Genomic DNA, 16,148 nt, shown 5'->3' with positions numbered 1-16,148 from the left:
TTATTGTAATAGCTAACTAAAAGTAGCCTAAAATCCGATCTCAGAGCTTCGAAAATCTCAAAAATTTCTGGAGAAATATCATCAGATCCCTTATTCAGCAAACTTTCAGAAACCCCCTTTTAAAAATCCTAGATCCGCCACTGATAATGATTGTTTCATAACACCATAAATTCAGAAGTATGAATTTACGGTGTAGTATGACTGTTCTATTAGAGTAAATCTATCTTTACTGCCTGCATGTGGCGAATATATCTCATATCTGTGCATGTTAAATGCTTCAGACACCTAATTAAACTTGCAAGTGCCTAATTAGTTCACAGTTGCTACACAGCTATAAATACATTTGTAATTGTTATCATCATAATCATTTATCATGTTATAACCATTTTTTAATATTTTGGTCACAACTTCAGGATTAGAGCAGCAGAGAAAGGAACAGAGGACTCAACCATCAAGACTTGTATATGGGAGATGGAACAGTATTGCGATGGACAATGCCGGTACTATATAACCCCTCAAGGGTGTTGCAGTACAGTATAGATGCAAGACCTGAGCCTCGATCGTCACCTTTTGACTGTGGTCACAACTTCAGGATTGGAGCAGCAGAGAAAGGAATGGAGGACTCAATCATCAAGACTCGGGGAGATGGAATAGTATTGCCATGGACAATGCCAGCACTAACCCCTCAAGGATGTCACAGTGCAGTATCGATACAACCACTACAACCAGTGCATAAGACCAGAGCCTCGATCATCACCTTTTGACTGAAATTTTTATACTTGATGAAGCAATTAAAACAAAAAAGTTGTAGTACTTATACTTTCCTAAGGGAACATGCCCCCAGAGTCCCAGACTCCCTTGCCTGTTCAGCAGAATAATAGGATTGAGCCTTACTACCACTTTCACCTTTATTCTTGGCCCGGATGTACATATCAGCAACATAATACAGTAGCTGTAGATAATGCTAGTTAATGCCCCTAGGCAGAGCTATAGGGGTGGGAATTTTTCCCTACTATCACACTATCACAGTAGTTCTTCTCGCAGTTCTTTGCCTGGCCATCATCAACTGCTGTCAAAACATTAGTCTCGTCCCCCAGACCCTTCCTCAAGCATGCTTATCACACAAAAATAACTTAGTTTAGCAATGCACAAACAATTATTGACAGCTTATACTATATTAAAGTACGCTTATCGCATTGTTGAACCATGTATACCACCAGAATCCACCAGATTGACAACTAACACGTGATCTATTTAAGGGAAATCTCGTGGAAAGTCCCTAATTACCTTAAGCGGACACTCGTGATACGTGGTTTAAATTGAATGGTTTAACTTTAAGAATGTAACTGGATGGTGAGACGTACTTTAATCGGCTCGACTTTAATGAGAAACTCGAGCCCCTCGTGAGAAACTACATCGCTTGAGCAACGCTTGAAGAAGTAAGAGTCAAGAATACTGAGGTACTCTATGATATATGCCGGTCTTGAATGCTAACGAAACGAGGAGTGAAGTTTGTGCAACGTGTCACATCGCCACACACTGATTCACCGTGTTTGTGCGATAGGGTCTTTGGACCTGTCCACCAGATGTTGAAAGGAAATTCATTCCAACTTGTGAAGTTATTGATATACTCATTGTCGGGGTCCACGGGGACATTGATGATCATTTACCAGTCAGCTGTAAGTAATGTCACAACAGAAGGAAAGGAACCATTTCCATACCCCTATGGCATACTGATTTTCCAGGTCAGTTTATGTACACTCAACCACAGAAATGTAGAACTTTGGTTGCAGGTGGAAAATAAACACCTTTTTACTCAGTTACAAGAGATTCACCCAACTGGGATAGAATGTTGAAGTGAATGTCATTAGTACCAACTTGTTCATCAGGTATTGGACAATTCCAAGTGTCCAGATTATGCAGTTGTCCTCATGTTCAAGTTTACATGTTTAGGCAAGTTCCACAACATCCTATAATCTATTACTATATCAGTGTGGAATAATGCTTATATAATATTTTTCATATTCCAGGCTTTAGGTGTATTGTATTTAACACCTGCTTGTTGGTTTTTGTAGGCTAATTCAGTGCCTGCTGGATTGTTTCGTCAGATATCGAAACAGGTGTCTTTGGTGTTGCGACCGATATTCCAGGTCAGTTTGCATGTGTGTTTAATTTAAGGTTTGACTTCAGTGCCTACTTATTCTTTTACAGGTCTCGGTATCGAGTGTCATGAATTTCAGGTCAGTTGACGTACAGAAGAATTGTATTATTGCAATTGTTGTTTTTGTAGTTATCAATTATCACTGTATACTAGTGATGTGAATTTTCAGGTCAGTCTACTCAGATGTATCGGGCATAGTGTTGATGGGTTCAAACCAATATCCAGTGTAGACTGTAGTGGCATCAAGGGTGTTAATTTCCAGGTCAGTTTACATGTTGTGATGTTAGTGATTTTTTCCTAGTACCCAGATGTTGTATTTAATGCCCACCTGTTATGTTTTTAAATTATGGTATATCAGTGTAGACAGTGCAACAGTAAGCCTTCTGTGTTGTAACTATTTGTTTCATAATTATGCTGTTGTCCCGGAATGGCACAATTTTTGGGCAACCAGTGTGAAGTCCAGTGGTACAAACATTGTATTATGACCAAGTTGTGATAGCGTACTTTTGTTTGACTAATGTCCTAATGTTCAGGTTTGACATACTTACCCAACAGTTATGTTATTCATTCACTTAGCCTGGGATATAATTTTTGTTCATTTGATTATCCATGCTATTATTGATACAGCCCGGCATATTGATTTTTTGTACATTCTCTTTTAATTCAGTGCCTGCTGGATTGTGTCATCAGATATCGAAACAAGTGTTTTTGGTGTTGCGACTGATGTTCCAGGTCAGTTGCATGAGTGTTTAATTTAAGGTTAACTTCAGTGCCTGCTTATTCTTTTACAGGTCTCAGTATCGTCATGCTGACATACAAGAAATCATCACTATTGTTGGAACTATTTTTAGTCAAGTCTTGATGTGATGTTGATTAACGTTGTTACACATTGTTGTATGTTTACCATATGGCAAGAAATTTTCATGGCCATCATGAAATTTGAATATTGTGTAAGTTGTGTGGAACAACCCCAACTCATACATGGTCACTGGCAAACCACGAACCACATTCGAGCCACAACACCACCAACCACATTCGAGCAATCCATTACAAAATTTTGTTGCACCATTTGTGTGTGCATAATACTTTATGAAAGCCACAACACAAGCTACATGGTACACACTACATAGAGGTGGTAACCCCTAAAGGCTTGTTACCTTTTGTATTCACCTTACCAGCCTTTGTGGTTAATCTATTAAAAATTACATGTAAATAGAGAATTGAAGAGTATGCTTAAAGCACCTTCGCTAGTGATTTTGTTCTTCACACCATAAGACAACTGGAAATTTATAAATGCTCGCATGGGGTGTGGCACTAAATGGAATTTAAAAGATTTCTGCTTAAAATGCCATCCCTAGGGAACTTACGGTTCAGCACGCTGTCACAACTTGTTTATCAGGCAATAGAGTTTGTGTCCACGTCGTGTCTTTAAAAGTTATTGTAGGGATTAGAGGTTTGATTGAAGAAAATACGCGTATAGGCAAACCAGGATTGGATAATGTCAGTGCTAGATGGACTATACAAACACGGCTATGTTGACTGGTATAACGTGACAGTAGTTGTAACATAAGGTAGAGAAATAAAGTGAAATACGCCTATTTTTTATTTTGCGATGGTTACTTTCATATTTTAGCTAGGTCGCAAGAAAACTATGATGATGACGACTCATAAAGATTTTTTTATCACGTAACACAATACAAATCTATTGAGAGATGTTGCATAATCTAGGACTAATATTGCGAAACCGGCCCTACACGTAAATAACTCACAGTAGTGGCCGCGCGTCTTTTAATTGGGCGTGCGCTTTGTAGTTTCTTGGCCGCGCGACTCACTACCATGAGTCTTGATATATCTGTATTTCCTGACTGCTCTATTATAGTATCTCGACCTTATTTCCGTAAAGTGTGAATAATCAGTCAAGAAATAGTAAAAATAATAACACTGCAAGGTTTTTGATATGAAATGCAGTAATAATGTGCAGTTTGTTCATGTTGTGCAGTATTTTTGGTGAGCGCATTGCGCATTTTAATTAAAATTCTTGGAAATCATCTTATTATGCTGGCATAATGCTTGATGCTTTTGCTAACCTATTATGCTCAAAATTATGCCAGCATAATTGGTGCAAGCTTAGATATGGACAATTATTTGCATTAAAAAAGCCAACTTGTTGTCATGTCTACAGAGTAAACCGCTTATGGGAATAACTTAAAAATCAGTATGCGTATAGGTTAACCATCATAGCTCAAACCTTTCTGGTTTAAAAGAAATCACACTTACAGCCATAGAGTTACTAACTGTATTTATAATAATAACACAGTGAAAATATGGAATAGTGACTACACTTTAATACAGCAGTCACTTTAATAGAATAGTCACATGTGTGCATAGCTACAACAAAATTATTAATTTAATAAAAATGAATTTGGGATCCAAGGATTGATTGTAGTATCTTATTTTGCATTATCTGGGCACATGCAGTTTTCACATGGACACAACAAAACATTCACATATCTGTCAACTCACTGACAACCCATCAATGTTAAAAAGTAATGTCACTTTTTTGTCATTAGGAAAATTCAGTCTATTTCTTGTGATATCAAATGATAACTGACTGCTTAGGGTCACTCCTACTGATGATTTGCTAATGCATATATATGAGCATATGCACACCTATTATCAGTTAATAAATTATCAACATACTTTTCCATATTACTTGGTAATCTATTATTTATGTTCCTACTGAATGTACTGATTACTTGTATGGCTACATATAAAATACAAAATACATTATTAATGGACTTCAATATAAACTAATTATGGTAGAGACATAATTTTTGCTCAATTCAGTAGAGGATCAAGAGGTGGATGAGTATATAGCACGTATGAGCAATCAGCCCGGAGTCATTGTATTTATTTTTGTATACATATGCCTCCTGTAAACCCAAGGGGTTTGCTATCTCTAGTATGGCCTATAAAAATACAAGCCCATTGTTTTTTTCACATCCAGGTGCCTGTTAAAATTTACATCTTGAACTGAAACGGAGAACCATTTACCTTTCAAGATATTAATTAATAATCATACACTACAATAGTAGTGTATAGTAGGGACCACAAAGGAGTAGGAGTGGCCCACGAAATAACATCACCCAAAAAATAGCCTCAATTTTCCCAGATGACAATGAGGCAGTATTGAAACTAAACCCAAACAAGCTTTCAGATCAACCCAAAATGCTTTCAAAAAATTGCTACGGAATTTTAAAAATAATTTATTTAATGGAATTTCTACTGACTGACTGAGTAAGTAAGTAACTGAATGATGCCTTCAGACAAGTGTAACTTGATAACGGCTAAGGTGAGGGGTAGCCAACGTCTTGGGACTCTCGTACACTATCTGAGAAATCCAATTAGAAATCTATTAAATATTCAGAAATCCCAAATACCGAACCACGTACAAGATAGGTTATTCTCGTTTTCATTCGTTCATGAGTTCAATTACAGTCGCTGCTCTATACAACAGTACAGCAGTTCAAATTGACAGTGCAAAGTACACCCATGTCTCTTCTGAAGTTCCTCTGATCCCTCTCTCAGATGTTCTTGTACAAAAACTCGAGGTAAAAACATCACGATAAAAATCGAAATTAGAATTACATTGTATTTACAGATATATATTAAATACAAAAATATTTTTGAAATACTTAAATATTGGGACTCTCGTACACCTTTGCGTGGGCGCTGGCTACCCCCCAGGCTAAGGCTACGGGCTTGATTTTTTCACTGTTTGACGTCGCTTCGGCCTGACAGGTGCCATATGGCATACCAATGCATTCTTCATGGACTTACCAGTGTCCTCCTTTGTGTCCCATCTTTGCTGACAGTGAAAAGTGTCGATTTGGCAATAGCATGTGATAGCTTCCCTTTAAGTAACGGAAATCATCTGTATTTATCATAGTCGGTATTTTAATAGCAGAGGTGATTTTCAAACAGTTCTTGATTCATACTGCTGTGAAACGGGTTGAACACAGCTGGCAATGAAGCGTAATGGATATTTCACTTTTCAGACGATGATTGATATAACTAGGGTGTGCGGTACCATTTCTTTCTTTTGGTATGCGTGGATTGCAGAGATGCTTTTCGAGCAGTTCTTGATTTGAAATGCTGTGTAACGGGTTGAACATAGCTGACAACGAAGAGTAATGGATACTTCACTTTTCAGATGATAATTGGGGCACGTGGTTCCATTTCAGATGCGGTATGCATGGGTTCACCAGTCATGATAATTTATTTACAAAAAAAATTAACAAACAAGTACACAGAAAAATTTGGAATTTTCAACTATAGAGTAGGGACCATAACACATCGATAAAAAGTACTGAAACAAGCTGGAGTATAGTGCACGATATTAAATTACAGTAAAACAATAAGAAGTGTTAGCTATATCCCTAGTGTGCTCAAGATACCATAATGGAATTTCACAGTAGGGATATAACACTTCTTATTGTTTTACTGTGATTAATATCATGCACTACTCCAGCTTGTTTCAGTATTTTTATCGATGTGTTATGGTCCCTACTCTAGTTGAAAATTCCAATTTTTTTTGTGTACTTGTGCTTTTATAAAGTGTGTAGTCCTGTTTTGCACTCTTGCTGTTTTTAGCATGACAAGTGTTTGCTAATGTGGTATAGACAGACACACATACACAGATGCAAATACATGAATCATATTTAGGAAATCAGGTGTGCACCCACAGCCTGCTTGCAGTCAGTTGAAGGTTCACACCATAAAATGACTCCACATAACTTCAGCTTGTAAAAGACAATGCAAGATTGAGTGTCAGTCAGAGTTTATTCCTCAACCTCTACACTGCTATCATATGAAACATTTTACTGTACATTTTAAGGTACTTTAGAATATTCATACAATTAAAAAAAACAACAGGCACGCATTCACAGTTGGCTGAAGGCCAGCTTTGGACATGCATCTTGTTTACTGAAATTATTTTCGTAAAAGTGTGTGTGTGTGTGTGTGTGTGTGTGTGTGTGTGTGTGTGTGTGTGTGTGTGTGTGTGTGTGTGTGTGTGTGTGTGTGTGTGTGTGTGTGTGTGTGTGTGTGTGTGTGTGTGTGTGTACTTACCTATCTATGTTTGTCCGTACACACCCACGTAGGCAAAATTGTTAAATGGTAAAAAGCAGCCAGGATGTAATAATTAAAAGCTAAATTAGGTTTGTATTAAACTTCCACTCACTTAAATGTTTCTCTGCGGTGGTTGGCTTCTTGGTGGTTTAGAATATGGGTATGACAACTCTTCATGAACAGTCTTCCTTTTCGGTTTTATAGATGTTTAACAACTTCAAAACAATGTTGAAGGCCTCTTGGGCTACCAGAGATAGTGTATCTTTCGAATTGAAAGCCTCTTGGGCTACCAGAGATAGTGTATCTTTCGAATTGAAAGGAGTATTACCCGTACTTACGCACATGAAAAAGAAGGGTAGCCTCAAGGCTTTCTCTAAACAATTTGCATGAAAAAATCCGATTGACACTATAAAACAAATGAGAAGATACTTCTATGCGTAATGTGCTGCTTAAAGTGGTTTGTTATACTTATGCTTTGTTAGCAGCACATAGTAGGCTTGAGTACATTATGCTTTTTAAATTATCTATTATTCTTTCTGGCAATTCTTTTTTATTCACCTATTATTCCCAAAATTACTCCCGGAGTAATTCCTGGAATTGTAAAAGTCAAATGAATATTCTTATGCAGCTGAAAATATAACCACTTGCAAGCATAAAAACTATACCCAAAGATCGACAAACTCTAATAGAGCAGTTACAACTAAATTTGTTTGACTGTTCTATTGGGGTAAGTGACTGCTCTATTAGAGTATCTCGATCTTTTTCCCGATTTATGATTGTGGATGTTCCTTTACGAATTTTTTTGCGATACTACACGAAAAATGTGTGAAATCTAATTAGTTATTCTGGAAGATCACCCTATTATTCCGGGATTATTCCTGATTCTTTTTACCACCGATTATTCCAAAAATTATTCCAGCATAATGTACGCATGCCTAGCACATAGCAATGTAATTATAAAATATTTCATGAATTACAAAATTCGCTAAATTACAGTGTTTAGAAATCCAATTATCTAGATGAATTAATAAATAGCAATAGCATGAACAAAATATACATGGTTGATTAATTGCCTGTATTAACTGTATGGCAGCCTGGTTTTTAGAAATAACATAACATCAACTCAGTATCCTTTGTGTTAAATATTTATCAGTGAAGTACACAAAAAATTTTGGAATTTTCAACTGAAGTAGGGACCATAGCACATTGTGAAAAAAGTATTGAAACAAGCTGGATTAGTGCACAATATTAAATTACAGTAAGATAATAAGAAGTGTTATATCCCTACTGTGCTCAAGATACCATAATGGAAATGCACAGTAGGGATATAACACTTCTTACTATTTTACTGTGATTTGATATCATGCACTACACCAGCTTGTTTCAGTACTTTTTATCGATGTGCTATGGTCCCTACTCTAGTTTAAAATTCTTTTTTTTGTGCACTTGTTTGTGTGCTTGTTTGTAAACTTTCTTTTGTAAAAATGACTGGTAAACCCACGCATACCACATCCATTACGCTTCATCGTCAGCTATGTTCAATCCGTTACACAGCATTACGAATCAAGAACTGTTTGAAAAGCACCACTGCAATAAAAGTAGCTACTATGGAAAATATGGACAATTTCCATTACGAAGGGAAGCTACCACCAAATTGACACCTTTTGCTATCAGTAAAGATGAATGGGACACAAAGCTAGGAGGACACTGTTAAGTCCATGAAGAATGCATCGTATGTACTGCGGTATACAAAAAGGCATGTGTCTGGCTGAAGTGACGTTGAACAGTGAAATAAAATCAAGCCTGTAACCTTAGCCATTATTGAGTTATATTTGTCTGTGAAGGCATCAGTCAGTCAGTCAGTCAGTCAGTCAGTCAGTCAGTCAGTCAGTCAGTCAGTCAGTCAGTCAGTCACTATAAAATTATGTTTAATAATTTTTTTTTAAATCATAGCAACTTGTTGAAAGCATTTTGGGTCAACCTGAGAACTTGTTCGGGATTACTTTTATCCAACCAATACTGCTTCATTGTCGTCAGAAAAGTGAGGCTGCTTTTTTTTCATGGGTCATGCCCAAACCTTTGTGGTCCCTACTATACAGTACTATTGTACTGTATGATTAAAAGTATTTCATCCATTAGCTAAAAATAGTATGGACCACACGCAGAGTAATATAAAGTTCAAATTAATCTAAGCTTTTGATTTTTGGATCTACGTAGCTTATTTTTTTGTGGAATACACTAAAATTCATAGTCTTGTATTTTGCAGTTAACTATACCTTGGTCTGTTATGAGATCAGAGGGTATAATAATTTCAGCTGTGTGTTTAAAAGTATCCACAGTTAACTTTGATAGATCTGGAATTCTTATATCATTGATTGCAGCTAAATCATCCTCATTTACTAATAGAGCACTCAATACTAAATAAGGACCAGAATAAGTTGTACAATAATAACACAACAAATCGTACCAATATTGCTTCTTTCTATTGTATCATTGACTGATTCACCAGATATGCTGCATAATGATCTGGCCAACAAGACTCCAACATATTCTATGTTGTTGAGGAGATCTGCACTAGTTTCACTATTCTAAATTACAGAATTTATTTAATACATAAAACACCGCTGCATGCATGTACAAAAATACAACTGATGTAGAGCTGATGTACAGCAGCAGATGATGGCATAATGTACAGCTAAAAATACAGCTGATGCTGGCCATGTCTAATATCAACAACTGTTATTTAATGACATTATGGTAGTTATAATCCAGCATGGAACTTAGACATTCCTGTACACTAATGGCTGGTAATTTGTAATTATATACAGTAAGACACGGTACTGTGTCGTGTGGCCCAAGAAGCCGGGGCGGAAACACCCATGAGTATATTGACAGGAAGAATGAAAACACAATTTTCACACCTCTGTAGCTCTGTGCTTCCTTGATAAAACAAGATGATTTTTGCTGTGGATACGCCTGCCAAATTCAGTACTCCACATACCAAATTTGAGTGAAATTGCTTCAAGCGTTCCCGAGATATGCGACTTCACAAATTGGCTAAGTTTCTTGGGTTTTTTTCTTCCTCTTTTTGCACACTTATAAGGTTTTCACCGTGAAAAGTCGAAGTCATCATTTCTTAGTAATCACTGTGCAAGATTGTTGATAAACAGAAGACAAGTACGAATTCACAAAAATACCGGGAGTAAAATGGTTCATAGTTATGCAACCAAGCCTAATATTTTCAGTCGTAAAGTGACGAAATATGGTCACGTGCGTTCTTTGTTTAAAAGACAATGAATGAGCTTGTCAAGCCAAAGGTACGTCATATATACCTCTATAAAAGTTCATAAGAATGTGTGTATGTGTATATGGCGTACCTTTGGCTTCACAAGCTTACTACAGCTTATTCATTGTCATTAAAACAAAGAACGCACGTGACCATATTTCGTCACTTTATGACTGAAAATATTAGGCTTCGTTGCATAACTATGAACCATTGTACTCCCGGTTTTTTGTGAATTCGTACTTGTCTTTCGTTTGTCAGCAATCGTGCACAATCATTACTAAGAAATAGTGACTTTGACTTTTCACGGTGGAAACCCGACATTGTATACAAAAGGGTGAAGTGTTCTAATTAGTGTACCGAGTGTGAGCTATGAGAAGTTGCTGCAATTCACCTTTACTGATTTTGTAAATCACATTGTTTCAAATGATGTTATTAACAAGGTTATTAGCTATCTGTTTGTTTTGCTTACATTTACTCAACATACTCTTTTCACTCCATGTTGTTCCAGCTTAACTGCATGGCAATCACTCAGAAGAACTAATGCCGTTATCACTATGGTTTACAAGTTATCAACAAACTGATCTATATTGCATGATCTTTTCACATAGCTATTATTGTTACTATTTGTTAGCTACCTCAACAGATTCATCAGTAAATTAACTTATAATACCATTCATTTCTCCTGCACTTTATTCAACTTGTAACTCCCTACGATCCTACCTGATAACTTAGTTAATTCACCTGACTTAATAGGTATTGTAATGTACTTCATCAGGTTAGATTGCAATCATTTTTAGTTGTGGCATCATATAGCTACACCCAACTTTGAAGTATGAGTGCATAATTTAAAATTATTACTGCAGCTTATGCCTATTGTCTATGCTTCAGAAGTATAAGCATCATCATAGCTACAGTGTAGTTGAACATTTATGTATATGAAGTTCATATATTTCACAGCAAAACACATAATTTATGCAGATACAAACTCCATATTTTACTCTGACTTTACTCCATCTTTGAACCATTATTCAAAATTTTGTTGAAATATGCACAGTAATGGACTACTTATGCCTCAGACTAGGCTGCACTTGAAGGCAGGTATAGCCATATATCAGGTCTCAGAAGCAGGAGTCCTGTGCTCTCAAATGCTGAAAGGTTTCAATATTGTATAGACATGAAATTTAGCAAACTTATCCATTTTAATGACTTTATTACATGTACAATACGACTTAGCTACAACAAGCAGGTGCATTTTGTTCAAACAATGGAGACTGCAGGATGAAGAGGAATTTCATTTTTGGCTCAAATCTTAACTACAACCATTTGTGACTAGATTAGTGAAAAGGTCTGTACCTTTTCCACATACTTTACATTCCAGCAAACAAAATATCATACCAATTGACTCTTTGTACTGATCAATTCCCTTCATATCAAGATCTAGCCAAATACTGTAAATTCAAAATTAAAATGGATCAATTTTGTGCGTGTGAAAAAAGGGTATGTATAATCAGAACACATTTAAGATGAAGCTAAATCATTTTCTCCTAATTTACACTACAATTTCAGTTGTAAAGGCATTGATTCAGCAACATACATTTACCCTACAAATCATCTCTCCAGCAACTGTTAACATGCTATATAAAATAACGTTCTGTGATACGTGAATAACCTATATGCTTACATTTTGTAGACTTATCGATCCTTTATATTGAATTTAAAATGTAGTAAGTGAATATAATGCTATAACTAAGTCTAAACTATCAATTTTCTTGAAGGAAAGCAACAAAAGCATGATAGAAAACTCAGATTCTGCTTCCTCTCTCAGCATTCATTACTATCCTTAGTTACACCTGCATAAAAACCAAGTGAACCACCACATATACCTATCAGTTTTAGCTTTTATCTTTCTTGTTTTAATCCTTTAAAGTTATATTCATGTGCAATTGTATATTGCAGCTACATATCTATAATTATAGATACTTTAGGTAAAACAGTCAAGTATTACTCTATATATATATATATATAAGTCACATTAGGGATGTACAGAAATAACAAACTTAATGCTAACTTCATGACACTATAGCTAAGCATAGCAAACAGTAGGAGATGTAGCAGCTATAATTATAAGTGAGTTACATTTCAGTTTCTTCAGTATGGATTTTCTCTGTATCAGAGTTCATAGCTTCTTGATTGGACCCATCATCATCCTTATCGTCTTCCTTATTTGATCCATCATCATCCTTATCGTCTTCCTTATTTGATCCATCATCATCCTTGTCACTTTCCTTACTTGACCCTGGTCCAAACTCAAACTCAATAACTTGGCTGTTAGCTGTGTATAGAAGTGCAGTCATGATTGGTGCACAAAAGGTATACACAGGTTCGATCTAGGATTTCACAAGGGGGTGCTATATAGTATGATACATCTAATATATAAGGTAGTAGGAATACTCATATTTCTGTTTGTTTCTTTGGTTTTGTGATTTTATTGCTAAAGAGAATTTAGAAGATAGAATTTCTGGAAGCTGAAAACATTACTTTATTGACTTTAAGGATACAGCGGAACCTGTCTAAGCCGGTCACCTTTGGGTCAAGATTTTCTTGGCCTTAATAGGCAGGTGGCTACTTTAGACAGTTGGATTAGTGTATAAACTTCTAACTAGGGGATGGTCTTTTTAAAGAGGTGGCCACTAAGACAGGTTCCACTGTACTTTAAATTTCAATAGCATTAATCAATTTGGAAGCATTTCAGCCCAATTAATTTGTAGCTAAAATAATGCATCATATGTTTGGTTATTTTTGAATGGTTTTTCAAAAACAGTACTAAAGAATTGTGTCAGTACAATAAAAAGTATAAATTTCATTGACAAATTTGGTATGGCAAAATGTTTAGCACAAACTGTGAGATAAGAAGCTGTTCAATTGCACTGGTCTTTTAGCCTACTTACAAGCAGAGCCTTAAGGATACCCTTTTTGATGTTCTATAAGAGTAGTTGACTATTATAATTAGAGCATTTCAATTTAAACTTTAAGATTTACTGATAAAACAAATTATGGCCACCTCTCAGTACTACTTAAAAGAGTGTATCTCTTCATCATACTCTTTCTGTCATTTCATTGGTATGCTTTTATTGCATTGTGCAGCTTCCTAACTAATAAATAATAAAACTGGGCCAGGATAACCATATATAACCAGGGAATTTGGGGGACACAGACCTTAACAGTTATAGGCATTTTATAAAATTGAAAACCAAATATTTATAGCAGTTGTTGTGTACATACATCTAATAAATTTTGAATGGACTCATGAGTTATAGTGATCAATGATAGTCTGGGGCGATTTCCATGATCTCTAAAATAACTCGTGGCTTCTGCAGTGATATAGCTAAAGCATATGTTTATCCTTACTGGATGCGGGAGGTGCCATTGATTCTTCATCTTCTTCAGAAACAGTTGTATATGTCTTTCTTACACTATCATTGTACTCTTCCCATGTTTTTGATATCTTCCTTGCCAGCCTTTTAGGAGCTTCTAAGTAACAAATTAATGAAAAAAAATAAAAAATGTATACATGCATCAAACTGCTGAGCAATTTCCACTATAAACACAATCAACTTTCAGGTGCTTTCCAGGTCATTTGAAAGGCATTGGAAAGACCATGTATCCTCACCTTTCAAACACTCCTTTGGAAATATGGCCCTTCCAATAACCTGGAAAGCACCTGAAAGTTGATCGTTTTTTGTAGTGTTCATTAAAACCTACAAATTAAGCACACATTAAGTTTGTGCACTAACAAAGGGGATCATCACTGGTTATCATACAATATGGTTGTACTCTTCCCATTATAGGAAGCCATTAACAGCAGTACTGTTATACTGGCTGTACCTTGAGAGCTCACATAAGTTGGATAAATGTACTTCGACAATGTAACATGAAGAAAAAACATCAAAGTTATGAAACTGTGCCATATAGTGAGTATGGGCTAGTATGAGCTACTAACAATCTACTTGTTTACTAAATCAAGCTAGTTTTTCCACTGAGGCGATTCTTGGTAATTTCAAGAACATGAATCAATTATCCTTGGCTTGTTACTTAAGCTCCAAATATAGGTGGAGCAGAATAGTGAATAAAGGGGGCTATCAACAGGTAGTGTATGGTAGCTAGTTTATCAAATATATATATTCAAACTTTTTGTGATTCCAGAGCTTAGCTACACACCCTTACATATGTGGATGCTCTTAAACAGTATTGTGTCTCAGTTAATTGATTGTATGTATGTGTAGTCTTTTTTTTGTTTTGTAATTGTGTAGTCTTTTTGTTGTTGCTTTGTAATTGCATTGTAACTAGCTATTTTTGTAGCTATTGTTTTGGTGTTTACTTATGTGTATATGATGGCAAGGAAGAATGGCTGTAGCCGATTGTCTAGAGGTTAAATATATAACTCAAATCAACTCAGAATCAACATAACATTAGCTACATGTAAAGGATAGATGTACCTTAGTGTGCAAAGCATCAACCTAAGGGCATTGGGAGGCATGCCTCTCCGTCACGAAATTTATACCCTGGGATCTGACAGTGACTTCAACAGTTTATCATAGTGCTGTTGGTTTGATTGCCGTGTGAGAGTGACTGTTATATTACAGTATCTTGGTCTTAAGATGAAAAATATAGCATTCCCTAACCCCCCCTAGGTAAACCTGAGATTGAATCTAAGAGTAAATTTGGCAGTTTAACAGAATGCAAAATACCCATTAATATTTGCTTGATTGCTGTGATAACAGGGGCAGCAGAGAAGAGGGGGCAGGGGAGATTTTAGCTCCTGTGAAAAAAAATGAGGCTTAGCCCCCTAAAATTATCTATAGCTGTGATAGAGAGCCTAGCTCAATAGCATCAATAATTTGAGATACTCTAATAGAGCAGTCAAGATCAAGATATTCTAATATAGCAGTCACAGTGCATGTAGCAAGCTATGTATGTAGATATAAATTAGGAGATATAGTTGGTGGAGGGAAACTATTGCCAGCAGGTAGCTAGTGACCTTTTTTTTTTTTTTTGGTCTTCGACTTACAGCTAGGCCATGACATCACCAAGCTAGAAGACCCCCAGCCCCCCTTAATTATAAAGGCGTCTATTCCGCCCTTGTGTGATAAGACAACTGTTCTATTAGAATATCTATTTATATATGTATTATTGTTGATGCTGCCTAAGAGTATGGATAATTGAGGGTCTACTGTACATATATCCATACAGAATTTGCACAGTTATTGCTGATGAGCAGCTGCATACATATTATACTTAATAATGAATCATACTATAGTTTGCCCCAATGCAGTTACTGCACAGCTAACTGCAATGATTTGTATGTACCTGATATTGATGAGCGGTTCCTTGGATTAGTACTACCACTTCCAGCCTAACAGTGAAAAGAATATCATAGTACAAATAATAAAATACACGTGCATTAAATATTTTAATGCTTATTACACTGCGCAAAAGGATGTTTCCATGATGTTTCTGTAATGAAACTTAAATGAAATTTTCAGGAAATGTATAAGTTTATCACAAAATTTT

The 16,148-nt window shown here is 35.9% G+C and overlaps 2 protein-coding genes across 8 annotated transcripts in view; one reads left to right on the top strand and one right to left on the bottom strand.

Annotated features, from left to right (window-relative positions):
• LOC136264458 (uncharacterized) overlaps positions 1–3,141 on the top strand; it is a 96,603-nt gene extending 93,462 nt beyond the window's left edge. Inside the window, exons 1-7 of one of the 5 annotated variants that reach the window (XR_010705129.1) lie at positions 1,265–1,745; positions 1,794–1,953; positions 2,076–2,150; positions 2,212–2,240; positions 2,331–2,423; positions 2,829–2,893; positions 2,953–3,141. Coding sequence is in view for 3 of the 5 variants with exons in the window: in XM_066059204.1 (XP_065915276.1) it covers positions 2,086–2,150; positions 2,212–2,240; positions 2,331–2,423; positions 2,829–2,885 (244 nt within the window). In the remaining 2 variants the exon portion in view is untranslated. Of the gene's footprint in view, positions 1–1,264; positions 1,746–1,793; positions 1,954–2,075; positions 2,151–2,211; positions 2,241–2,290; positions 2,424–2,828; positions 2,894–2,952 lie in introns of those variants that run through there. The other 4 variants (XR_010705128.1, XM_066059204.1, XM_066059205.1 and 1 more) reach the window with 4 other exon arrangements.
• Positions 3,142–12,571: 9,430 nt separating this feature from the next.
• The window catches only part of LOC136264456 (uncharacterized), a 39,839-nt gene continuing 36,262 nt past the window's right edge, over positions 12,572–16,148 (bottom strand). For all 3 annotated transcript variants that reach the window (XM_066059194.1, XM_066059193.1, XM_066059195.1), the window contains exons 27-29: positions 15,945–15,990; positions 13,986–14,108; positions 12,572–12,909 (exon numbers count right to left, since the gene is read on the bottom strand). In XM_066059194.1, the coding sequence (XP_065915266.1) occupies positions 12,710–12,909; positions 13,986–14,108; positions 15,945–15,990 (369 nt within the window). In that variant the 3' untranslated portion in view covers positions 12,572–12,709. The remainder of the gene's footprint in view (positions 12,910–13,985; positions 14,109–15,944; positions 15,991–16,148) is intronic.

This window comes from Dysidea avara, chromosome 8 (assembly GCF_963678975.1).
Source record: "Dysidea avara chromosome 8, odDysAvar1.4, whole genome shotgun sequence".
NCBI lineage: Eukaryota > Metazoa > Porifera > Demospongiae > Dictyoceratida > Dysideidae > Dysidea > Dysidea avara.
This window is presented reverse-complemented; position numbering and strand designations above follow the sequence as displayed.